We start from the raw sequence: 26016 nt of genomic DNA, 5'->3' as shown, positions 1-26016 counted from the left end.
ATTCAGATGCAGAATGCATTTGAAAATGTTGATCAGAGTGTTACACTGTACTTATACTCTCTACCTCAGGTTTGTGTTATCCTTACCTTACCATGCTATCCTTACCTGAGGCTGTTTTTGAAGGCATGGAGAACCATATTTGGGTATCATCAGCATGCTGATAACATCTCACCCCATGCCTCCAGATGATCTCTCCTAGTGGTATCATGTAAATTTTAAAAAACATTGGGGATAGAATTATGCTTTTTGGGATGCCATATAACTGTTCCTTTTTGGGGAGCATATATCCCCAAACACTACCATCTGGAACCTGCCTGAGAGGTATGACCAGAACCCCTTAGGCATTCCATAAGTATACCATGGTTGATGGTATCGAAAGTCACTGAGAGGTCTAGAAGCACCAACAGAGACATACCCCTTGTTGTTTTAAGATGGAGATCATCCACTAAGGTGAGCATAGCAGTCTCAACTCCATTTCCTGCTGTCCTGTTTTGTCTTTCAAGAGCAGCCTTAAGACACTGTGGTAAGTAAATGAAAACTGCTTTACTTCAGCAAAACATAAAGAACAGTGCACTCAGTGAAATAATGCTAAAGAAAACCAGGAAGTCTTACTTCAGACAAAGAAACAGGCATAAATCCAGATGCAGACTTGAAGCAGGCACACAGAGATTGAAGGCATTAGAGTCAGTTTGTTACCAGCAAGAGCTGGCTGCACCTGCTTCGGCTTTTATAGCCCTGAGTCCCCACACAGCTGCTAGGGCAGTTCCTAATTACTCAGCTGCATTTCTGGCAGCTAATCTAGCTGAATGACGTCTCTGCTCTGTTTCCTTTCGGCTCTCCTGGAATGAGGGTACTAGCAAAGTCTCCTCAGACTCCAACTCACCCTCAGATTCATGAACACTTTCCTGCTCCCCTTCCTCTTCTGAAGAAGAGGAATCCCTGACCCAGTTTGAAATGGGTCAAGGAAGTGTGAGTCATCCAAGACTTCCTGGGGTTGTAGGGCAACTGGCTTCTCAATCATGTTGCCCAAAAAAGGAAGGTTAGACACTGGTCTGTAACTATTAAGGTCCAGGGAGGGCTTTTTCAGTAGCAGTCTAATTACTGCTTCTTTTAAGCAGGATGGAAAGTTCCCTTCACTGAGAGATTCATTAATATTTTTTTGTATTTGAGAATGAATTGTATTTCCCCCCTGGATGGCCAGCCAAGAGGGGCAGGGATCAAGAAAGCAAGTTCTCCTCCTTACTAACCCCAGCAGCTTGTCCACATCAACAGTACTCATCAGTTGAAACTGATCCAGTCTAACCCCACTCACAGAGTTCCTGGACACTTTGTTGTTGGCCTCTGCTTCAATGACAGCATCGAAGTCAGCTCATATGCAAGAGATTTTATCTGCAAAATGGTTGTTAAGAGCATTACAGTGAACTACAGAAACTTCTAGCAATTGGTTTGGAAGGGAGGGTACCTGAGTTAAGCCTCTCACTACTCTGAATAGCTCAGCTGAACGTGAATCTGCAGACAGAAGGCATGCAGAAAAAACTTTTCTTTGCTGCATATATTGCCACTTAGTAAGAGCAATTTGCTGCAAAGATGGGTGTAAAACCCCAGCACCAACCTCTGAATACCAAACTTTGCCCAGAAATCAAAAGTGGAAACTGTGACTTGATCCAACAAGACAGAAAAAAAAGCTGTGGGGTAGATGAAAATAAGAAGGAATGTTTCATTTAATAAGCAGTTCTTACAATGTATTAGTTCCAGATTTGTGTCTCTCTCTGTATTTTTGAATGTATTCAAAGTTACGTATTAACAAAAGTGTCCTATTTTCAATGGGAGGTTGGTTTGACAAAAGATGAACAGTGGTAAACTGGTTTACACTAGCCTGACAATTGGGATAAAATGCTGGAGAAAAAATTGTACATTTTTCAAGGAAAACATGTACATTGCAATATGCTTCTCACTTGCTTCTGTTGTAGCTCTGTCTTTGTTACAGAGCCATGAGATCTTACCTTTGAAACATTAGCTGTTCACCCTGGTAATTGCTCAATCCTCTAATTTAATGAAAACCCATTAAACCGAAACAATAATTAAAATGAAACATTACCTTGGTAGGAGGTTTGCATATTAAAATCACAGGGCATTTTAGCACTGGCAGATCTCACACTTGAAATTCAGTGTTTGAAGTAACATATAAAAAGTGATTTATTACAAATAATCATAAACTGTAAAGCAATGCTGTTCAACATGATGCCCCGCATTTATTATTGGACATATCTTTTCAAAATTAGCCATGCTGAACCTATAAAGTATCTGAAAAATCTTTGGAGAGAGAAGACTTCAGTAATACCCTTTAAACATTACTACAAAGTACAGGTTGAATATCACTTACCCAAAATGCTAGGGAGCAGAAGGATTTTGGAAGGATTTTGGAATGTTATAATATCTGTATTTGCATACTCATATATTATGAGACATCTTGAAGATGTGATCCAAATTTAACTACAGAATGCATCTGTTTCACATATAACTTATATACATGTATTAAGGTAATTTTGTTTTGTTTTTATTAAATAATCTTTATTGAGAATTTTCATACATTTTCAATAAAATATAATTTAAAAAAAGAAAAAAAGGTTGCAGAAAAGGAGAGGGTAGAAGGGGAAAGATAGAAAAGGAAAAAAAAGAAAAAAACAAAAACAAAAAAGGGCATTGAAAAATGAAAAGGAGAAAGGGGTAAAAAGGTGTCTGGAGCTTCCTAGCTTTAGCTGGTGGGGTATTTTTCCTTTGTTGCTTCTTCATTCTTCTTTCAAAGTCTTCATTCGCTTCTTACTTCTTGATAAGTGAGTATATTTGTATCTATTAAGGTAATTTTGTACAATATTTTAAAAACAATTTCATGCATAAACAAAATTTGTGTCCACTGAATTATCAGAAAGCAAAGGTGTATTTCTTTCAGTCACCCAGATAGATAATTCTGGCTTTTGGAGTATTTTAGAATTCTGAATAAGGACTGCACAACCTGTAATCGCATTTCAGTTTTACATTAAAACTGTACACATATATATATTTGCAGATGATTACCTTTTTTGAAATTCAAAGGCTGATAAACCCTGCTGTTATGTGTTTCAAAAATTTAGCACTGTATATGACTGTGAGATCTGATTTTGTCATAGGAGCACATGCTTTTATCACATCTTTTTAAGGCTTTTTAAGGCTGCTATCAAAAGAGAGCTACATAAGGTTGCCTTTGATAAGTGTCCACAGATTTCACCCAGTCTGGAACACTGTTGACTGAGGTCAGTAAAAGGGAAATGCAACTCTCTCATTTTGACAACTTAACTGGTTACTAATTTGGTCACTTTTGGGGACAATTCAAAGAAATAGAATGACATGACCAAACTACTGGTTATAGCTAGACAATTTGGGTCTAAGGAACTGGATATACTGTATTTGTCCCATATAAATCTGCCTGGACTTCATTGTCTTTCTGTTCCACAACCTTTGGAGGCATGTTTGAAGAGGATGCAACATAATTATTGCTCTGTGGCCATTTTTGAATTGTGCAATTCCCACCAATTGAATTCTTAGTCACTCCCTCCCTGGTCTCCTTCCTCCAAAGACCTTTTTATTCATGAAAGCCTTAGGTAGTTAAAGAGGATTGCTATGACAAAATAGCTGTAGGAGGATGCTAGTTTTCCTTCTATTAGCACATTTGAAATTGTATTTTTAAACTTGTATGTTTCAATTGTATTTCATGCTATAATTTCTAGCTACCTTGGGTACCATTATTTGGGAGACAGACAGGATATACATCCAATTAATTATAACAATGTATATGCACTTCAAATGAGACCTGTATCATGACTATTTTGTACTTTAGGAAATATCTGTTTAAATGTGGGGTGCCCTAGTTCCCCAAGAGTCCTGACTTGATATCCACCAGGGAGGAGATTTGGAGTTCAGTCAAGAACCATTAAAATCATGGCCAGTTTTACCATACCATACCCTTCAGTGGGGATTATGCTACATCATTTTCTTGAGCTTCTGAAAAAACTTAAAGAGGATTTTTTTTCAAAGGCATAATACTTCTGGTTGCTGCATGTTTAGAGTATATTTGCAAATCTTAGTTGTTTGGTCCAAACCCATATTCTCTCATTCATCTGACTAGGGCTGCCTTCAGTTGCACAAAGTTCAGCTGTCAGAATGCTTATTAGATCTAGGTGCAAAAAGTTTTAAATAATAAGAACCATATGTAAGAATGAGAACATATTACAATAATTTCTCACCAGATGTGTAGATTTCTCATTTGATTTTAAGTTACATTTCAAGTACTTTATGAATAACATTGCTGGGGCAGAGGGAGATGATCGGTTTCCCATTGACAATTCTCTGTGTGGTCAGGGCAATTTGTAAGCCTCAGATCAGAGAGAAGTGCCGGCAGTTGCAGAGGAGACAGGGGATGTTTGTACAATGTACAATGCCTTTTGTACAGGCTTTGTAAATAAACTGCTGTAGTTAATAACTACTGGACTCTGTGTGGTGCTGGGTGAAAAGATGTTCCAAGCCTAGAGTGTAGCATTCATAAAGCTACCAGATCCCATCTGATATTGGAAGCTAAGTAGGGTAAGTCCTGGCTAATACTTGGAGTAGATTTAGGGTCCTATTGTGGAATCACCAGCTGTCAATGTCCCAGAGTAAACTACTGCTAGGAGATAGAAGACTGAATACAATTTGAATGCTCTTATTTTCTCATTAAAGAAGTAGGAAACAAGCAAACCAATATGCTTTGCACTGGAGCATAGGCGATTATTTCTCTTTCCCATTACAGCTCCTAGCTAGCATAAAAGAAGGGTTGAATAATGATTAACCATTTCCACTTTTGAGACAGATACGACAGTCTGTTGCTGAGCTATAAAGGGCTTGGGAGATACATCATGCAGCATGGTTTCAGAACAGCTCAGGAACAGGTACACATTTGGGGGCCTTTCCATGCAACTTAAGTTCTAGAGCAAGACATTGAAACCAGAAAATAGTAATCTCAAGTGATCCAAAGCATCATATTTGCAGCTAAACCATTGTAATAAGTAGTCATTAATTCTAAATAATTTAAATGCACCAGATCTTGGTTAATACTTGAACTGAAGATCTCAAGTAAATGTCAGATACTGTAGGCTTTCAGAGGAAGGAACTAACCACCTCTAAGCATTTTTTGCCTAAGAAAACCACATGAAAGTCATGGGATTGTCTTAAGTCAGCAGGTGACTTGAAAGCAAGCACATACACAATAAGTAGTCACACTGATTGACATAACATCCGAAGAAAAGTGTGATGGGTATATTAAACTCATGAAAATTTAACATTTCTCTGAAACCCTATGAAAGTCATGGGGTCATCAGAAGCTGACATGTGACTTGAAAGCACATACACATACATATTTATCTTTTAATCCCTGAATGACTTAAGAGAGGGATATTTGATAATCAGTTTGCTCCAATAAGAAGCTTCGGTTTTAGAAACTCTGTGCGTGTACCCACTTTCAAGGTTCAAATATTACTGGGTACCAGGAATTGAGACTTTCTGGTGGTATCTCCCCAATTCTGTTTGGATTTCTCCCATGAAATGGATACAAAAGGATTTTTGACTTCTAAGATTTTCAGTGACCTTTGATAATGTATTGCTCATTAGGTGCTTGGTGGTGGTAGGAGTGAGCTTTATCTGCTTGCTGCTGCATATAATTCAGAGAGTGACAGAATTGTGACAGAATTCCTGTTAGATTGATATGTACAGAGTACTGATATATGCAAGATACTTCCTGCTAGATTGATATACGCAGATGTAAAATCTGCATTAAATATGTTTTTAATAGATATTTTGATTGATTATGCCTGCCATTGTGTAAAATGCCTGTCATAGTGACAGTAAGGGGTCAGGGAGAGTGAATTCGATAGGAGTTCTTGAGGAATCTATGTTCATAGTGGTTGGGATGTGTGAAGATTGTGCCCTTGCCTCAAGAAGTGGAGCTCTTCATTCTTAACCATAATCATGAATTGCAACCTTTCTTTTATATTGGAAGAAGGAAAATAAAGTGTATTTGTGATCTCTACTGGACTAGGGAGCTAAGCTTATTTTCCATCGTGGTGAACCCACAATTGGATAACAGTTATTCTGTCTGCACCCTCAGTCTGGGTTTCATATCTTGAAGTATATATGAGAGGTGGTGGTTCTGATGTTAGTGATGCTGTTTTAGTCTGATCACTCAAGTATTTATCTCTAAAGAGGCAATGCAAAGTGCTGAATCTATTTTGAGACTGGTATTTTACATATTGGTTAGCTTTTCTAAAATGTGCGCTAAATACTTTGGATAGTTTATTTTTGACTTCAAACTAAAAGCAGAGCCACTCACATCTCCTAGTTGGTAGGAAAGTATAGTTATATTCCTTAAAGATATTGTGCTGTATCCCAGATAATGCTTAATGCAAGCTGGGTTTTTTTTTTCGTGTCTGGAGCAACCGAGTTGCTTCTGGAGTGAGAAAATTGGCCGTCGTTGCCCAGGGGATGCCCAGATGTTTTGATGTTTTACCATCCTTGTGGAAAGCTTCTCTCATGTCCCCGCATGGAGCTGGAGCTGATAGAGGGAGCTCATCCGCGCTCTCCCCGGGTGGGATTCGAACCTGGCAGCCTTCAGGTCAGCAACCCAACCAAGTCATTAGGCTTTTATCCCCTAGGCCACCGGAGGCAAGCTGTATCAACACTGTTTCAAGACAAGAAGGCAGAGATGAAGGCTAAGTTAGCCTTGTAATGAATGATAACCACATCTATGAACCAGGTTGTTATATTAACCCGATTAAGACAGAAACCTATCCTGAACGAGTTATGTGGGAATGGAAAAAGGGGATTGTGGAGCACTCAATAGCAAAGTCAAAGGAATAAATATTTAATATTTTCACCCACAGTGTTTGGGTGGTATAGTAGGCTTTTCGTACACCAGAGATGGACAAATTACACAGGGATTGAGGGCTATCACACTCTGGCCAGATGAGACAAGACACTACTCGTGGCACAACAAAAGTGTCATAACATTTCTCCTGGTTTCATTTTTTTAGCTGAAAAAGTCTGGAGGTATTTAAGGTCTTTTGTGGGTGATAGGATTCAGAAAGATTCAAACCACCATTTTTTGTGGAGATTTGGTCACCTTTTTGCTAATTGTGGCTGAAAAAAAAATCAATATATTTTAAAAATCATACTAGTGGTCAGAGCATGGGGGTCTTCTGGGAGTCACAAACATGGACTTGGTAGCATTCCAGTTTGGGGTGCACTTATTTTGGAAGATTGTCCTGTTCTCTTTTCCATAATTTTCATGTTGAACAAGGCTGGAGCTAATTGTTCCCAATGGTTTTCTTAAGACATTTCCCCCCAGTCATTTTGCATGTTGAACATTATGTGTTGCTGAAAGAGTTTGTCTTTTGTTTATTAGTGTGTGCTTTTGTTGCTACCTAAAAGTGTGGGTGTTAGAGGGTGTGTTACAGAAAACTGTTATTATCTCATGGATTACCTGTAAATGTAAAGGGCTCTGCTGGAATTCAACCAAACATTAGAAAAGTACCTACAGTAAAAGAAACATGCTTATCTGTATTTTTGGAAACTCATGTGGAGGTAGATTTTGTAAAGTTTCATGGCAGCGGTTATTGAGCTATCATGCCGATGCAGACAGAAAATGGTTGCAAGATTATATTTTCAACTACAGGTTGCCCCATGTATGTTTTTGCTGAGGTAACTATTCAGAATAAGTCCCTTTGATGTAGAAAATGAGATTCCACTACTTGTTCAAATAAATACACTAAGCTACTTAGTACTCACATGATCCTGATTTCAGAAACACAGTGGCTGAACTAAATATCTCTGGCATTTCAGATTAACATATGGAAAGAGTCACTTTAGGAGAGCTTCCGAATGTTCTCTATTTCTTTACATATTTTGCAGGGCTGGCATTATCATTCAGGTAGCAAAGTAATATTTTATTGATGACTGGATAAAATGATATTCCATATTACCTACATCACTAGGATTTCATTGTAAGGAGTCAATGGATTTTAAAAGAGGAACACTTTTCTTCCTACATTCTACTGTTTTTATTTTATTTTTAATAACACTTATGAAATTTACAGCAGCCATGGAATATTATTCAAATGCCACATCAGGTGGTATATTCTTACCAGAGGTCATTGTCATTGAATTTGGGCAAGTCATCATGGAAATTGCTCATTTATCATGCTTCATTGGCAGCATATCTAACTACTTCATTACAACTATGCTATAGATGATATTCTACTGTCGGTTAAGATGATACTGCATAACTTCTTGGCCATGTGAGGACTAGAGACAAAGGGCAATAAAATTCTATTTCTTGTCTTTTAGTTCCCTTTGTTCCTCACATAGCCAAGAAGAGGGTGGCCTTTGCCTGTATTGAAATCCCCAGTCAGACAGAATGTAGTCTGTGATTCTAACATCTTCACCTTTTTTTCCTTTATGATTTTTAACATCATAAGGTAGGACTGAAATATCATGTGAAACACAGAGCTTGGATGGGCCATGAGACTGGGTAGAAAAGCAAACAGGCAACAAACAATAATTTTGGGCAAAGGTTCTACCAAGTCTCAGTACTGCTTTGTAGTCCAACCTACCTGCCGCCCTGGTTGCGATAAACTTTGAAGCATCAGTATTTTATAGAAATTCAGAGCTGTGCAGACAATGATGAAGTGCATACTAGCAATTTCTAATGCATACATGATAATCCTTATCTAAAGTTTGTGTGACTAGTATAGCATTAATCCAAAGTTTGTGTGTTGTTTGAGATGACTTTATAATACTGTATGCAGCCATAACTTCTAATTGTTGGCCCTAGGTACCCAATATTGCTGTTACAGCATTTCTAGCATAGCATAATCCTGGCCATAGAGAGAAGCCAGTTATTGTCAAAATAGAGTTGATTAGATTCACTAAAACAGATCAGCATACAGTGGCATCCAAAAACATACTTACCTGTTGAAGAAAGCAGTGAAGTTTTGAAAACTTTCAAGATACAGCAAGAATAGAATAATACGTATGAAGCCTATGGATCACACTGGGCAGCTTTAATGGGCCTGATGTCAGTTGTCTGCTGCTGGAATCATTGGGTTCCTTGAATGGGTAAAAACTAATGTGACTGAAAGTTTGGGGTCAAGTGCTACAAAAACAACCTTGGAGGAGGATATGATTTAGCCACCTTGAATTTCTCTCATACATAGGTTTAACATGAATCAAAGTCACCTTATACCACTTATATAAAAAGTTAAATTCAACTTGACCCAGTGCTAACATTGCATGTAACCTGCCGAGCCTGGCTAACATGTTAAGGATGTGTCACAATTCAAGAAACATACTGATCAGCTGCAGTGGTTCTCAATCTGGGGTTCCCAGATGTTTTTGGCCCACAACTCCCAGAAACCCCAGCCAATTTGCTGGCTTAGGATTTCTGTGAGTTGAAGGCCAAAAACACCTGAGAACCCTAGGTTGAGAATCACTGAGCTACAGGGAAAGGCAAAGTTGCAGCTAAAGTCAATTTCTTTACTTCCCATTTTCTGCTAATAAGTTGTATCAATGAGATAGTAGTTTGCAGTTCTGGCGGCTGGGTGCCTTCTTTGTGATACTGAGGATGTATATGTAACAGACTGGGGCATCTGGATTCTGTTAATTTTGATAAATGCAATACATTGTCACTAAATATTTATTGACCAATTATAATGCTGTAGGACTTTGTTTTGTTTTGGGCTGTAGGTGGGCTCACCTCTATTTTTTTTCCAAATTACATGTTCATAGATGGTATTCTCATTTTTGCCATTTTAGCTGTACTACGACACTGTGTTGTGAACAGTTGCCTTGTTCATTGTCTTATTCAAAGTTGGGAAATGATTTCTCTTCCTCACCCCCATCAAGTTGCTACTTGTTTTAAATTCTAAAGCGAGAGTCCATGGGCCCCTCAGAGCTACAGGTTGAGCATCCCTTATCTGTAAAATCCAAAATATTCCAAAACTCAAAATGGTACATATGTATGGCTGAGATAGTGACACTTTTGCTTTCTGATAGGCCAGTGTACAGAAACTTTGTTTTATGCACACATTTTTAAAAAATATGTTGTATAAGATTGCATTCAGGGCATGTGTATGAAACATATGTGAATTTCATGTTTAGATTCAGGCCCCATCTCCAAGGCATAAAGGTATCACATTATGCACATTATATGGAAGTACAGGTATTTCAAAATAATCCAAAATCCAAAACACTTTTTGTCCCAAGCATTTTAGATAAGGGGGAAATATATGTATATGACTGATTGGAGGAGGAAGGTTCATGAATTACCTTCACTGAAAACAAAATGAAAGAGAGATCCTCTTTTCTTCAGTTCTATACCTCGTACTTTGAAAACTGTGTTTAAGTAGTTTTTCCCAAAACAACTCAAAATGTACTACCAAGAATGTGATATATATTAGCATACAGTTTACATATGCTAATTTGTTGCTATGAATGAAACAAAGATACAGTACATCTCACCTTATAATGCAACACATCATGTGCCAGGGAAGCCTGACCTTTCTTTCTGCTTAGTCTGCAGACTAAGCACTAACAATTAATGGACAACGTTAAGCCCTACCCTTTCTTCTTCTGATCATTGACTTTCTACCAGAGGTTTGCAATTGGCAGCCCAAGAGCCGGAAGGAGGGAGGGACAGACTGTGTCTGTAAGGTAAAATAAATGGCCACCCTAAGTCTGAATATGGCTTACTTGAATCATTTCCAGCTATTTGGTCAGATGGGGCTCTGGAGTTGTGCTGTTACAGTCTGGTGGAGATAGGGAGGTTAAGCGGATGGTCCTGTCCCTTTTTGTGGAAGAAGGATATGGATATGGAAATACCAAGATGTTTCATGGAAACTGAATTCTCTTGCAAAGTATAAAGCATGGCACTGGTTCAGAATGGAAGTGAAATAGTACTTCTTGTGCTCTAGTGAGTTAGAACTCTAATCCATTATGTTGTAATATTATATTACAGTGCTTTATCTATATAATTTAAAAATAGATAGCCTAAAATGGCACAACTGTGCATTGCCAAAATGTTGCTTTAGGGCACAATCTAAGGGAAAGCTTTTCTGCATGAGCCCTGCTTAAAATTAATGGGAATGGTGGAACAGCGTAGGAGATCATTCAGTGCATTTCAATGGAACTTGCATGGCAGAATATTCACATAGATTCAGGGTCCAGTCATCATTCAAGCTTATAAAAGGGACCTTATCAACACCACAGTTCCTCCATACACACTGTGTCATAAATCTTTGCTTTAATTCTGAAATTACTCATATTCTACATGTCTAAAAAATACCTGACTTCGTTATTTTGGTTTAAAAATAACACCCATCCTGATAGGCATTTATAATTTTTTAGTTCATCAAATAAAGAGCTTATCCCAGAGGTCCTCAAACTTTTTAAGCCGAGGGCCGGTCCACAATCCTTCAGATTGTTGAGGGGCCGGATTATCATTTGAAAAAAAAAATACAAACAAATTCCAATGCACACTGCACATGTCTTATTTGTAGTGCAAAAACAACAACAACAACAACAACAACAACAACAACAACAACAACAACAATGAAAGAACAATACAATATTTAAAAATAAAAACAATTTTAACCTACATACATTGATCAGGATTTCAATGGGAAGTGTGGTCCTGCTTCTGGCCAATGAGATAGTCAAGTTAATTAGGGTTGTTGTTGTTGTTGTTGTTGTTGTTGTTGTTGTGTGCCTACAAGTCATTTCAGACTTTGGGTGACCCTAAGTCTAAAATTTATTATTTATTTATTTACTGCATTTATTTACTACATTTGTATCACACCCTTCTGACCCCAAAGGGGACTCAGAGTGGCTTACAAATTATATGTACATACAATATATTATATTATTAGCATAACACAATATTAGCATTATATATTACTATATTGAACTATACTACTATACTGTAATATTATTAGTAATATTATATGTAATATAGAATATATAATTAATATTATTATATGGTATTATTATTAGTGTTATATTGTATTACATTATAATATTATTATCAATATTACAATTAATATTATACTATAAAACTGAAGGCGGGGGCCAGGTAAATGACCTCGGAGGGCCGCATCCGGCCCCCGGGCCTTAGTTTGGGGACCCCTGGCTTATCCTATCAATGTCTTCTTTATTGTCCCGGTTGTCTGACATTGCTGCAAACACGAGACCAATAAATTTAGCATTTGTTTTCCTGGTAAAATCATTTATTGTCTCTCTCCCCATCATTTTTCCTTGGAAGTTCACATTTAATTTTGTTGTAATTTAGAAAATTAGAAGTCTGTATGCTTTTTATAGTTGGCTTGCTGAAAACATTTTTTTAAAGCAGGGGTTGTATTTGAAAAAATTATTACAGCATGAATGAGACAATTTGTTGTTGAAGTGGGCATGGAAGCTTCAGAGGACTTTGGTACACAGTTTATGGGCAATTTTTTAATTGTGTCAGAAGCGACTTGAGAACATACTGCAAGTCGCTTCTGGTGTGAGAGAATTGCCTGTCTACAGAGACATTGCCCAGGGGAGGCCCAGATGTGTTAGCTGGAGGGCTTCTCTCATATCCCCGCAAGCTAGAGCTGACAGATGGGAGCTCACTCCATCTCACGGATTCGAACCGGCAACCTTCAGGTCAGCAACCCAACCTTCAGGTCAGCAGTTCAACCAGCACAAGGGTTTAATCCATTGCACTGCTGTGGCTCCTTGTTCATGGGCAATAAATGTATATCTGTTTCTCATTTGTCACCCAATGCCACACTTCTGTCAAATCTGTCCTTTAGTTTAGGAGGCAGCTAACTTCTACATATTTCAAGTCAGTTTTGAGGGGGATAGTTGTAAAAAAAACCAACTACATAATTGAAACAACCTTATTTTCGCAATCCATATACTGTGGGCAAGTTATAGTGGTTGCTTTAGCAAAGGTGGTTAAGGTTGCCAGTGCAAGCCGAGGAGATTTTTTAAAAAACAGTAACAATAGCTTATTACTTCTTATAACTTATATAACTTATAACTTCTTATTACAAAGTTTAGAATCAGACTAAAGAGAATGGGGAAAATGCACAGACCAATTAGATATGATCTCACAAATATTCCCAGTGAATATGCACTGGAGGTGAAGAATAGATTTCACGGACTAGATTTAATAAATCCCAGAAGAATTATGGACAGAAGTCCACAACATTGTTCAGGAGGCAGCAACAAAGTATGTCCCAAAGAAAAAGAAAACCAAGAAGGCAAGATGGTTGTCTGTTGAGACACTGGAAGTAGCCCAAGAAAGAAGGAAGGCGAAAGGAAACAGCGATAGGGGGAGATACGCCCAGTTAAATGCAGAATTCCAGAGGCTAGCCAGAAGAGACAAGGATCTATTTTTGAATAAGCAATGCATGGAAGTGGAAGAAGACAACAGAATAGGAAGGATAAGAGACCTCTTCCAGAAAATCAGAAACATCGGAGGCAAATTTCAAGCAAAAATGGGCATGATCAAAAACAAATATGGCAGGGACCTAACAGAAGCTGAAGAGATCAAGAAAAGGTGGCAAGAATATACAGAAGATCCAACCAGTCCATCCTCCAGGAAATAATGCCCGGCTGCTCACTGGAGGGAACGATATTAGAGGCAAAGCTGAAGTATTTTGGCCACATCATGAGGAGACAGGAAAGCTTGGAGAAGAGAATGATGCTGGGGAAAATGAAAGGAAAAAGGAAGAGGGGCCGACCAAGGGCAAGATGGATGGATGGTATCCTTGAAGTGACTAAACGACTGAGCAGCAGCAGCAGCAGCAACAATAGCTTAGGTGAAATTTCTACATGTTGCATTACTTTTCTAGATTCGCTGACATTATTTCACCTCTTTACTATATACACTTTAATACTGTTTTATACTTGTTTTCAATGCTATCTTCTACTTGTTTTTTAAACTGTGTTTTAAAAATAGATATTTAGCATAATTGTGTCTTAACTTTTTATAGTGTTGCATAGATCACATGATGGGATATCAATTAAATAAATAAAAATAATAAATAAATAAATTGCACAGTTTTCTAAGACATCTAGCAGTGGGGAGAACACTGATTAAATCAGTAGTTCTCCCATATGGGAATGAGTAAGTTAACATAGCACATATCTGTTTTTTTCTGCATGCAATTTTGTTGTCATGTAGCAAAAGAAATGTGAAAACCTTTTAAAATAAACAGGGTAAACATTTATAAACCTATAAATCTTGGAGAGTTTCTAAAGCAACCACTTCTGTCACCCTCTCAAGTCCATTCTATTCTATTTCTCTGCTTGGATTTTCATACTAAAATATTTGAGAATGTAATACAATGTGTTTAACTTATTTATTTATTTTTCAAACTTATATACCGCCACTCCCCTAGGGCTCGGAGCGGCTTACAAGAACCAGCTAAAATCAACAATGTAAAAAACATCTTAAAAACATCTTTAAAAAACATCTTAAAAACATCCTAAAAGCACCTTTTAAAACATCAACAACAGAACTCAAAAGCCTGCCGAAACAGATGTGTCTTACATGCCCTGCGGGAGGCCGACAAGTCCCGCAAGGCACGAACTTCAGGTGGTAAGGTGTTCCAGAGAGATGGCGCCACTACTGAAAAGGCTCTGCATCTGGTTGTTGTTAGACGCAAGGTCTTGAAACTGGGGACTTCCAACAGGTCTTGGTCCTTAGAACGGAGGGATCTCTGGGGTTTGTAGGGAATGAGGCGGTCCCTCAGGTACATCGGCCCTAGACCATGTAAGGCCTTGAAGGTAAGCACCATCACTTTGAAAGTGATCCAGTGCTCAATTGGTAACCAGTGCAGCTGCCGTAAGATTGGTGTTATGTGCATCTTATTGGGACTCCCGCAAGGAGCCGAGCAGCTGCATTTTGCACCAATTTGAGCTTCCGGATCACCGACACAGGAAGGCCAATGTAAAGGGCGTTACAGTAATCCAGTCTCGAGATGACTGTAGCCTGGATCACCGTAGCCAGGTTGTCCCTAGACAGATAGGGGGCTAGCCGTCTAGCCTGCCGAAGATGAAAAAAAGGCAGTTTTGCTAGCGGCGGAGACCTGGGCCTCCATCGTCAATGAAGGGTCCAAGAGGACTCCTAGACTCTTTACCAGTAAAGACAGGCGTAGCACTTCGCCATCTAGGGTTGGCAACTGGATATCCCCACTGCCCAGTCGGCCCAGCCATAGGATCTCCGTCTTTGCTGGATTCACCCTCAACCTACTGGAATGTAACCATCCAATTATGGCCTTGAGGCACCGATGAAAACTGTCGGGTACAGACTCCGGTCGGCCCTCCATCTTTAACACAAGCTGAGTGTTGTCAGCATATTGATAACACTCGAGCCCGAAATCTCGCACCAGCAGAGCAAGTGGTCGCATATAGATGTTAAACAACAGAGGGGAGAGAATGACCCCCTGAGGAACCCCACAATGTAGAGGGGACCTCTCAGAGACCAGGCCTCCCCTCTCCACTTGCTGTCCACGGTTGTGAAGAAAGGAGGCCAGCCAATTTAAAGCTGTCCCCCTAACTCCAGCAATGGCAAGGCGGTGGGTCAGAAGATTGTGATCGACTGTGTCAAATGCTGCTGTGAGATCCAATAACACAAGCAGCACCGACCCGCCCTGGTCAAGCTGGCATCGGAGATGATCCGTGATGGAAACCAATACAGTCTCTGTCCCATGCCCCGCACGGAAGCCGGACTGGAAAGGATCCAATCCGGTTGTGTCATCTAGGAACTGCTGCAGCTGCACCGCTACTGCCCTCTCAATCACCTTGCCCAGAAATGAAAGATTCGAAACTGGGCGGTAGCTGGAGGGAACCGAACGATCTAAATCTGTTTTTTTCAGCAGAGGAGAGACCACCGCCTCTTTTAATCCCTCTGGAAAGACTCTTTGCTCAAGGGAGCTGTTTATTATCTTCAGCAGTGGGTCACGTAATCCCTCCAGGCAGGATTTCACCAACCAAGAGGGACACGGATCGAGGGAGCAAGTGGTCGGTCTAGCTGCAGCTATGAGCCTATCGAGAGCCTCTGTGTCCAGCGGGATGAACCGGTCGAGGGTGGGCCCAGCAAGTGGCCACGGCATCCCAAGTTCTCTCACTGTGTCGATTGTGGCAGGGAGGTCCCGGCGTAGTAGCGAGATCTTGTCGGTAAAATAGCTCTGAAAAGCCTCGGCTGAAAGGGCCTGATCATCACTTTTTGGCACAATAGGGACCGTCGTTAAAGATCGAATAATTTTAAACAATTTTGCCGGGCGTGAGCTGGCAGACGCTATCAGAGAGGCGTAATATGCTCGCTTTGCTTCAATGATAGCATGTTCATGGGACTCCATGAAAGCCCTATAGGCTGATCTCGATACTCCGTCACGGAGTTCTCACCACACGCTCTCTAGCCATCTCTTTTCTCGCTTCATCAGTCGAAGTTCCTCGGTGAACCAAGGAGACCGATTTCGGTGGGGTTGGAGAGGGCGTCTAGGGGCGATCTCATCGAGTGCATTGGATAGCCTGGTGTTCCATGAGTCCACCTGTGCATCGATCGAGTCGGTGACTGGCTCCAGATCTCTCAGAGCATCCCGGAACCTACTGGGTTCTATAAGATTCCTTGGGCGAGCCCAGATCAGCTCGGCGCCCTTGTCGGGTGGGAAGGCATGCTCCAACCGGACTCTTAGGGCACAGTGATCCGACCATGGAACCTCTATAGTAGAGACTTGGGTCACTTGAATTCCTGCGCTGAAGATCAGATCTAGTGTGTGTCCCGCCTGATGCGTAGGCCCAGTACTACAAAGCGAGAGTCCTAGTGTCTCCATGGTGGACACTAGGTCTGTAGCTGCTAATGAACAAGAGTCCGCATCAGCGTGGACGTTGAAATCTCCCAAGACAATGAGTCTGGGAAACCTTAGGCACCACTCCGACACCGTCTCAAGCAGCTGGGGTAGGCTATCTGCTGGTGCGCTGGGTGCACCGTACACCAGCAGGAAGGCTATACTCTCAGGAGAATCCCACACCAGACCAACACTTTCGATGCCAGAGATGTTCGGTACAGGAGCTGCCCTAAGAGAGAAGCTTTCTCGGGAGAGCATAGCCACCCCCCTCCCCCCGCTTCCCAGTTCGCATCTGGTTGGTGATTACATAACCTGGAGATGTTATTTCCCGGAGTAGGATCTCATCCCCCTCTTGGATCCAAGTTTCTGTGATACACACTAGGTCAGCTCCCTGGTCAGTAAGAAAATCCCTGATGGTAGCAGTTTTATTCCTTATGGACCTAGCGTTCACCAACACCAGAGTAGAAGGGGAGGAAACTGGTAGCCTGTCACAGATGCACTTGGGGATAGGCCGCAGCTGGGGTTGTCCATAATAATAATATACTTTATTTATATTTTGCTCTATCTCCCCGAGGGGACTCAGTCTTTAGTTTGTGTGAAAAAAGCAACTAAAAAAACAACACATCAACAGACATTTCTGTTTTAAGAGAAAATCGATTCAAGAATGTTATTTAAATATATGTTTGCCTGATTTTTTTTGGGTAGGGAGGGGTTAAAGAATCTCAGATTAATATGGAAATAAGGTAGAAGCAATTTATCTGTGCACATATGTGAAACTGATAAGAACATACATAAACAGATGGCAGAAATGACAGGAAGTTCCAACTCCTATTTCTTAATTATCTTGCAAAAAAGTGAGTACAAAGCCTAGTGTGTGCGAGAGTGAGTTTTCCTTTTGAATGTGTTTTTGCTATTATAGGTTAATACATTGCCACCTCCACCAAAAATGTTCCATTGTGTAATATAGGTCAGGTCCCATTGCTGTGAACTTTAGAATACCATCCTCCTTTTGTCTTTCAAATGTGTAGCATCCTGCCTATCAAGTTCTGGAATGCCCCCATTCAGTCCCGTTCTTATGGCTTCGATATAACTTGAATCACCATTTTCTACTACTAAATTTTGACTATTACTGGTACAGTCAGTTTAAACTTTCTCTGAGACGTATGACTTTCCAGTAATCTAACTAAATTACAGGTAATGGAGGTAGGTGAGAACTAACAAGAAACATCATGTCTGGTCCCCACCTGAGTTCCTGGAGACAGTAAAAAACCTCTGCAAATACTGTATTCATTTCCATGTAGGATTAGTAATTCATAGGCAAAGTTCAACATTTTTAGAAGGAGGTGGTATAAATTACCACAGTGCCTGTACTTATTGCCCTAATACATGCAAAATTACGTGTGTCTTTGAATCTAGTATACATTTCATGAAATTGAAAGAATAGCTTGCAGTGATGATTATGGGGATTAAACCAAGTGGTTAGGGGAATGAATTCTTTCTTCATCTACTGTGTTCATAATAATAGCTATTCATTTGAAGATTTGCCTTGAGATGAATGTTGCCAAATCTCCCAATTAACATCAGTCTAGTTAGGCCAGGGGTGACAATTATATGGTTCTCAAGGTTGTGATGAACCATAATTCCAAGTATTCATGACATGGGAAGATCTAGAATGCTGGAAGATGCAGTTTAGCAGCATCTTGAAGGCAATGCAACTAACGTCTTCATCAGGCCCATATACTACATCTAAACTGTAGCAACTTATACCTTTGCATTAAATTTAGATGGATGTGATATATCTGAGTCTGAAGTACATCTCACATTAGTGTAAAGCTATTTTCTTGGAATGATAGCAGCTTATGATCTTCTAGTTTGATTTTCAAGTCTTTAAGGGAGCGGGGGACTGGATTTGAGGCCTATAAAGAATATGTCTGGGACTTCTTTGGGTCAATATATGTTAATGAAACCATATTCTGTATTTTCCAACACATGCAGTCATTGATCATGTGATTTCAGTGTACAGTATTTAGAATCATAGAATCATAGAATAGTAGAGTTGGAAGAGACCTCATGGGCCATCCAGTCCAACCCCCTGCCAAGAAGCAGGAAATCGCATTCATAGCACCCCTGACAGATGGCCATCCAGCCTCTGTTTAAAAGCCTCCAAAGAAGGAGCCTCCACCACAGTCCGGGGGAGAGAGTTCCACTGCCGAACAGCTCTCACAGTGAGGAAGTTCTTCCTGATGTTCAGGTGGAATCTCCTTTCCTGTAGTTTGAAGCCATTGTTCCGTGTCCTAGTCTGCAGGGCAGCAGAAAACAAGCTTCCCTCCTCCCTATGACTTCCCCTCACATATTTGTACATGGCTATCATGTCTCCTCTCAGCCTTCTCTTCTGTAGGCTAAACATGCCCAGTTCTTTAAGCCGCTCCTCATAGGGCTTGTTCTCCAGACCTTTGATCATTTTAGTCGCCCTCTTCTGGACGCTTTCCAGCTTGTCAACATCTCCCTTCAACTGTGGTGCCCAGAATTGGACACAGTATTCCAGGTGTGGTCTGACCAAGGCAGAATAGAGGGGAAGCATGACTTCCCTGGATCTAGACGCTATTCCCCTCTTGATGCAGGCCAGAATCCCATTGGCTTTCTTAGCAGCCGCATCACATTGCTGGCTCATGTTTAACTTGTCGTCCACGAGGACTCCAAGATCTTTTTCACATGTACTGCTGTCTAGCCAGGTGTCCCCCATTCTGTATCTTTGCATTCCATTTTTTCTGCCAAAGTGAAGTATCTTGCATTTGTCCCTGTTGAACTTCATTTTGTTAGTTTCGGCCCATCTCTCTAGTCTGTCAAGATCGTTTTGAATTCTGCTCCTGTCTTCTGGAGTGTTGGCTATCCCTCCCAGTTTGGTGTCGTCTGCAAACTTGATGATCGTGCCTTCTAACCCTTCGTCTAAGTCATTAATAAAGATGTTGAACAGAACCGGGCCCAGGACGGAGGCCTGCGGCACTCCACTCGTGACTTCTTTCCAAGATGAGGACGACGCATTGGTGAGCACCCTTTGGGTTCGTTCGCTTAGCCAATTACAGATCCACCTAACTGTAGTTTTGTCTAGCCCACATTTTACTAGTTTGTTTGCCAGAAGGTCGTGGGGGACTTTGTCGAAGGCCTTACTGAAATCTAGGTACGCTACATCCACGGCATTCCCTGTATCGACCCAACTCGTAACTCTGTCGAAAAAAGAGATCAGATTAGTCTGGCATGACTTGTTTTTGGTAAATCCGTGTTGACTATTAGCAATGACTGCATCTGTTTCTAAGTGTTTGCAGACCACTTCCTTAATTATCTTTTCCAGAATCTTGCCTGGTATCGATGTGAGACTGACCGGACAGTAATTGTTTGGGTCATTCTTTTTTCCCTTCTTGAAGATAGGGACCACATTCGCCCTCCTCCAATCTGCTGGGACTTCTCCCGTTCTCCAAGAACTCTCAAATATAATCGCCAGTGGTTCTGAAATAACTTCCGCTAGTTCCTTCAGTACTCTTGGATGTAGTTGATCTGGCCCTGGCGACTTGAATTCATTTAGAGCGGCCAGGTGTTCCTGGACAACTTGTTTCCCTATTTGGGGTTGGATTTCCCCAAATCCTTCGTCCATTTCATGTTGCTGAGGTTGAAGATGGCTTTCTTTTTGTGAGAAGACCGAGGCAAAGAAGGCATTAAGCAGTTCTGCCTTTTCCCTGTCCCCTGTCGCCATCACCCCATCTTCTCCTCGCAGAGGCCCTATCGCCTCCTTTTTCTTCCTTTTTCTACCAACGTAAGCAAAAAAGCCTTTTTTGTTGTTTTTAATGTCCCTGGCAAGCCTGAGCTCATTTTGCGCTATAGCCTTGCGAACCTTTTCCCTACAGGAGTTGGCTATACGTTTGAATTCTTCTTTGGTGATTTCTCCCCTTTTCCACTTCTTGTGCATGTCACTTTTGAGTTTTAGCTCAGTTAGAAGTTCTTTGGACATCCATTCTGGCTTCTTCGCATGTGCCATATTTTTTTTCTTTGTTGGCACTATTTGCATTTGCGCCTTGAGTATTTCACTTTTAAAAAACTCCCATCCATCGTTAACTCCCTTGTCTTTTAATATTGGCGTCCATGGAATGCCGCTCAGTATTTCCTTCATTTTTTGGAAGTCAGCTCTCTTAAAGTCCAGAATACGTGTTTGACTTGCCTTAGTTTCAGCCTTCCATTTTATCACAAACTGCAGGAGCACATGGTCACTTGCCCCTAAGGATCCGACGACTTCTACTGTATTGATCAGGTCTTCCACATTTGTTAAGATTAGATCAAGAGTTTACATAGCCTTTAGTTAAAGCATTGCACATCCCAATATAAATCTAGGCTTCAAACGTATAACTGTAACAGACACAAAACTTCTTATTTGATGTAGGGCTTAAAAAGGGATTGAAACTATTCTTCAATTTGGAAATTCAAATGCTTGGAGATATGATGGCTCTGGCCTGCTTGGTTTGTCTTCTGGCAAACTGGTATTTTAGCTGCAAATGTATGATCCAGTGTCCTGTTTACAACAGTTACCATCTAAACACTTCTAGAAATTTATAAACAAAGAATAAATGCAACAGAATTTTGCCCATAGTGTATGGTATCAGTTCACCTTGTATTATCTTTTTCAGAGTTTGATATCACCCTCATCATCTAGGTCAGGCATGGGCAAACTTGGACCCTTCAAGTGTTTTGGACTCAACTAACAGCCAGTAGGCTGTTACAAATTGTGGGAGTTGAAGTCCAAAACACCTGGAGGACCAAAGTTTGCCCATGCCTGATCTAGGTAGATCATTTAAACCACTATTCTAGACCATCATTAAGAAATCAATAAGTGTTTTCCTGAAAAATATTTCCTGTGGTTAATTTCTTGATAATATAATATACATGGATGTGCAGACTGATTATAATACAAAGTTGCTTGCTGTGTGTGCAAATTATTGTCAGCTTTTTGATTTTGCATATTGTCTAATCTCTGGTTAGTTTGCAAAGGCATTTTTGATATGTATGTTATGCTTGATTTTAGAAGACTTGAAGTTCATGCAAGAACTCTAGATAACAGAATACTTGCTCTTTTGTTTTGTGATCCACAGATCTGGGAAGAGAAAGTTATAGCATATTCACCCTTTAAATACATTCGATATTATGAACTGTGCTAAGGAAAATGCTTTTTCAGCTTGCAATCAATTCTTGACTGAAATCCAAGCTTGTCTGGTATCCTTGTATTTATGTGATGGAATTTTTTATCTGTCCTCCAACCGCAACCTCAGACTCCATTGCCACTCCTCAATTTATTTAAGAGCTCCTTCCTAATAATTGATGCAGTTTTTGAAGATACACAGGGCAGAATAGAAATCACAGGATGCAGAAGCAAGAAAGGGAATCCTATCCTAGTTCTATTTATAGATGCTGTTCCACACAAGGAGGACTTACCGTAACTGGATGCCATCCTTAAAAATTTCCTCTTAAAAACCTTTTACAAAAAGATAATGCATGGTAGCTTTTAAAAAGAATTAGTAATGGAATACAGTGACAGAAATTGACATAAATCCCAAAACTATGTGACAAAGCTTGTGCTTTGAAAAGTAGCAGAACAGAAATGTATGTTGATAGGTGGGTGATTATTCTCTTTAATATAGTTGTCATCTACTGCTTTCATTTCTTTTTTTCTTGTTCTCAATGGCAACAGCAGTATAAGCAAATAAGACCTACAGGAAACATTATTTGCAAGAGATGGTACATCTTCCTGCTTTGAAGGGGAGTGGTATGCATCTCTAAACATCAGGTTTCCGTCTAATAAATATTTCATGGACAGCTGTGCACTGCTTGTTTGAATGAAGAGGTCCCAGAAATGATGCTTATTCCCATCACACATTGTGTCCTCAAGCACAAAGTTGTGGCAAGGAAGCACAAAGCACATAATGAAGAGGCAGAAGCATCATTTTCTTCATACTGTACTCATTCCAGCCTCCCTCTTTTGCTCTCTCTCCCTTTCCCTCTTCATGAAACAAACATACCAGGAATAAAAATCCAACAAAATCAACTAACCCAAACTTCCTCAAAGTGGACAAGAGAAAAGTGGACAACAATCTCCCAAAGGGGACAAGAACATGAGATGAGGCACAAGGGCTGCTCCCTTAAAGTTCTCAAGCCTTTTACTCTTGCACTAGCACTCCCTCTGGTTCTAGCTCAAAAATTGCTCTCATGTCAAAGCAGAACCCAGACCGAGTGACATCACTTAACTCAAAATGTTCTTGAGTTGGAATGTTCTTACATAGAGAATCCACTGTACTGAATATGAGGCCCCTAGAACCATAAGGAATGCAAACAATTGACTGTTAATAACTAATTCTCAAATTTCCCCACCAAAAAATCAAATTGTCCCCTGTGGGGTGTGCACCCCACTTTGGGAACCAGGATTCTAGTTCTAGACACATAGTTGAAGAATATAATGGAGACAGTAGTAAAACTGAAATTTGATTAAGCAAGTGATTCAGGAGAAGTTGACTCCTCTGAATTTGGGAGCGTATTGCTTTGTTTCAGTGCACCTAATGGGTCAGCAATGTAATTTGCTCACAGGAGATTTGAATGCCTTAGCACAGTGGTTCACAACCTGGGGTCCCCAGATATTTTTGGCCTACAACTCTCAGAAATCCCAGCCAGTTTACCACCTGTTAGGATTTCTGGGAGATGTAGGTCAAAAACATCTGGGGACCCTAGGTTGAGAACTACTGCTAGTGTCTCCTGACAGAAAATCAGTGACTGCGTGACTGTTAACTTGTCAATTTGACAAATAGGGCACACAGAGAAAGCTGATGTTTTATGTGTTCATGTTGCATGAGTGAAACAGTAGCACAAGTTGGGCAGTGAAGAAAATATTTGCAAGAGATAAAAGTGAGATGCAATTTCTTAAACATGAACTTTTTTACACTATGTTTTCTTTTCTCTTCCTCTCTCCCCACTAATTTTATTTAGCTATAGACAGAGAAATCCATGCCACGCCCCACACAAGCGAGAAGCTAATCCAACTATTTAGGAATAAAAGTGAGTTCACATTTCTGGCTACACTACAACAGCAGGCATCAACTTCTGGTGTAATTCTCTCCATCCGAGAATTGGAGCACAGGTAAGGGAAAACCTGTAATTTGTATAAATCATGACTGGTGCAAATTATATACACATGGATTGCTTTAAAATAGGTCTGAAGCTCTGACTTTTGTAATACTGTTGCATCTACTTTCAGTTTCTTCTGCACCATTCCTCCCCCTGGGGGAAGGCTGGGGATGACACAAATAAGTGGAAAGTATGTGCTGTTGGGTCGACCATATCAGCATTCCTAATAATAATAATAATAATAGTAATAATAATAATAATAATAATAATAATAATAATAATAATAATAATAATATGACTTACTCTATCTTACTGAAGTGACCCTAAATTCAAAATTGAGGTACTGTATATTGATTTTCACAGAAAACCAGGGTTACAGTACATCTGAAAGATGTGCATGTTTCCAGTGCACAGGGAGTGTGATTTTAGCAATTTTATATTAAATGCAAGTATTTTAAGATAGAAGTTTTAAAAATGAAAACTAGTTTGCACCCAATGGAGGATTTTCCCAAGGGGTTTCCTACTAGAAGCTCTGTGCCGCATCCATAGTGGTCTAAGAGATATTGTAGCTGAATCTATGCTAAATGCTTGGAAAACTTACATAAAAGGAGTTTAGTGATTACTACTTGGTTACTGTGATGATTCATACCATACAGGTGTGAAATTAGTTTGTGGTGTAACCAGTGCAGATGTTTAGGAGCAGTAAGTTCTTTGAAATGGATTTACAGTCCAAGGTGAAAGACAACATTGAGCTATATTTTTTAGGGCTTAGTGCATTGAAAGAACTGGTTTCATGCCATATATTATACTTGTGATTTCTTTACCACAAATTGCTCTGTAAAATGGTATTGTATTTTATTCTATAAATCTGTGCTCTTAGATGACCCCCACCCACCATTTACTGTATCTTTTTGTCTTTCCTCCCACCTGCTGCATTTGCCATGACATTCTGAATCTCAGGATTTAGAGTGCATCTATACTGCAGAATTAATGCTATTTTACAGCTATAGCTCCATGCTATAGAGTCCTGTGAATTGTAGTTTGGTGAGGCATCATTGGTCTTTGGCAGAAAAGACTCAAGACTTTATAAAATTACAAGTCCCATATTCCCATAGTGTTGCATCATGATAGTTAAAGCGGTGTCAAACTGTGTTATTTCAACAATGTAGACGTACCTTGGTTAGTATGCTGCTGCTATTTGGAAGAGGTTGTTTTAGCTATCATAAAGAGTACTGATGGATTTATGCCCACATTGTGTTGATATTATAGACTTAGGTTTATACCTTCTCCCTCATTTTTTCTCTTAGCTCTGTTATTTCTGTCTTTTCTGTCATTGTTTTGTGTGATTTCTTCCATGTATTTGCCTCTACTATAAAAGGGGAAATTAGTTTTGAGTGTCACTTGGTTAATTATTTTTGTTGGATTAGGATTTTAGTCTTTAAAATTAATGATGATAATGATTTCAGGTTATTTTATTAGGCCACAGAGATGGAAAGTTACTTCTGAAATACAGTAAATTCAACTATAGTTTTAATAAATACACAGCTCCCCTGAGAACAGGCAAATCCGATTTTTGCCTTTCTTGAGCAACCATGTGTGCCCTATGTAGTAGTAATGCAGAGTTTTAGAAAAGTGTACATTTTCAATATACTAAATGTTGACTTCAGTTCGATTTATCTTCTTAGTAAGTTTCATTATGACTACAGCCTTAATAAGCATTCATTTCACCCCAGAGTCAAATAAATCATGTGGTGGTGTAAAGGCTATCCTTCTTGAACAACAATAATTCCTTTTATTTGGCTAAGTTTCATCCTGGGTTGTACAGCCTAGCAACGAACATTCCAAAAAATAATGAATAAGAAAAGAATGTCTAATATAATTTGGAGAAAAGCAGAATTTTTCA

General features: G+C 39.8%; 1 protein-coding gene across 8 annotated transcripts in view; it reads left to right on the top strand.

Moving 5' to 3' along the window:
• nell1 (neural EGFL like 1) overlaps nt 1-26016 on the top strand; it is a 697019-nt gene that overhangs the window by 90487 nt on the left and 580516 nt on the right. For all 8 annotated transcript variants that reach the window (XM_062967797.1, XM_062967796.1, XM_062967794.1 and 5 more), the window contains exon 3: nt 23976-24126. In XM_062967797.1, coding sequence (XP_062823867.1) covers nt 23976-24126 — 151 coding nt within the window. The remainder of the gene's footprint in view (nt 1-23975; nt 24127-26016) is intronic.

The sequence above is a fragment of the Anolis carolinensis genome, chromosome 1, assembly GCF_035594765.1.
Source record: "Anolis carolinensis isolate JA03-04 chromosome 1, rAnoCar3.1.pri, whole genome shotgun sequence".
Taxonomy (NCBI): Eukaryota; Metazoa; Chordata; class Lepidosauria; order Squamata; family Dactyloidae; genus Anolis; species Anolis carolinensis.
Note: the sequence above shows the minus strand (reverse complement) of the source record. Positions and strands in the feature narration are given on the sequence as shown.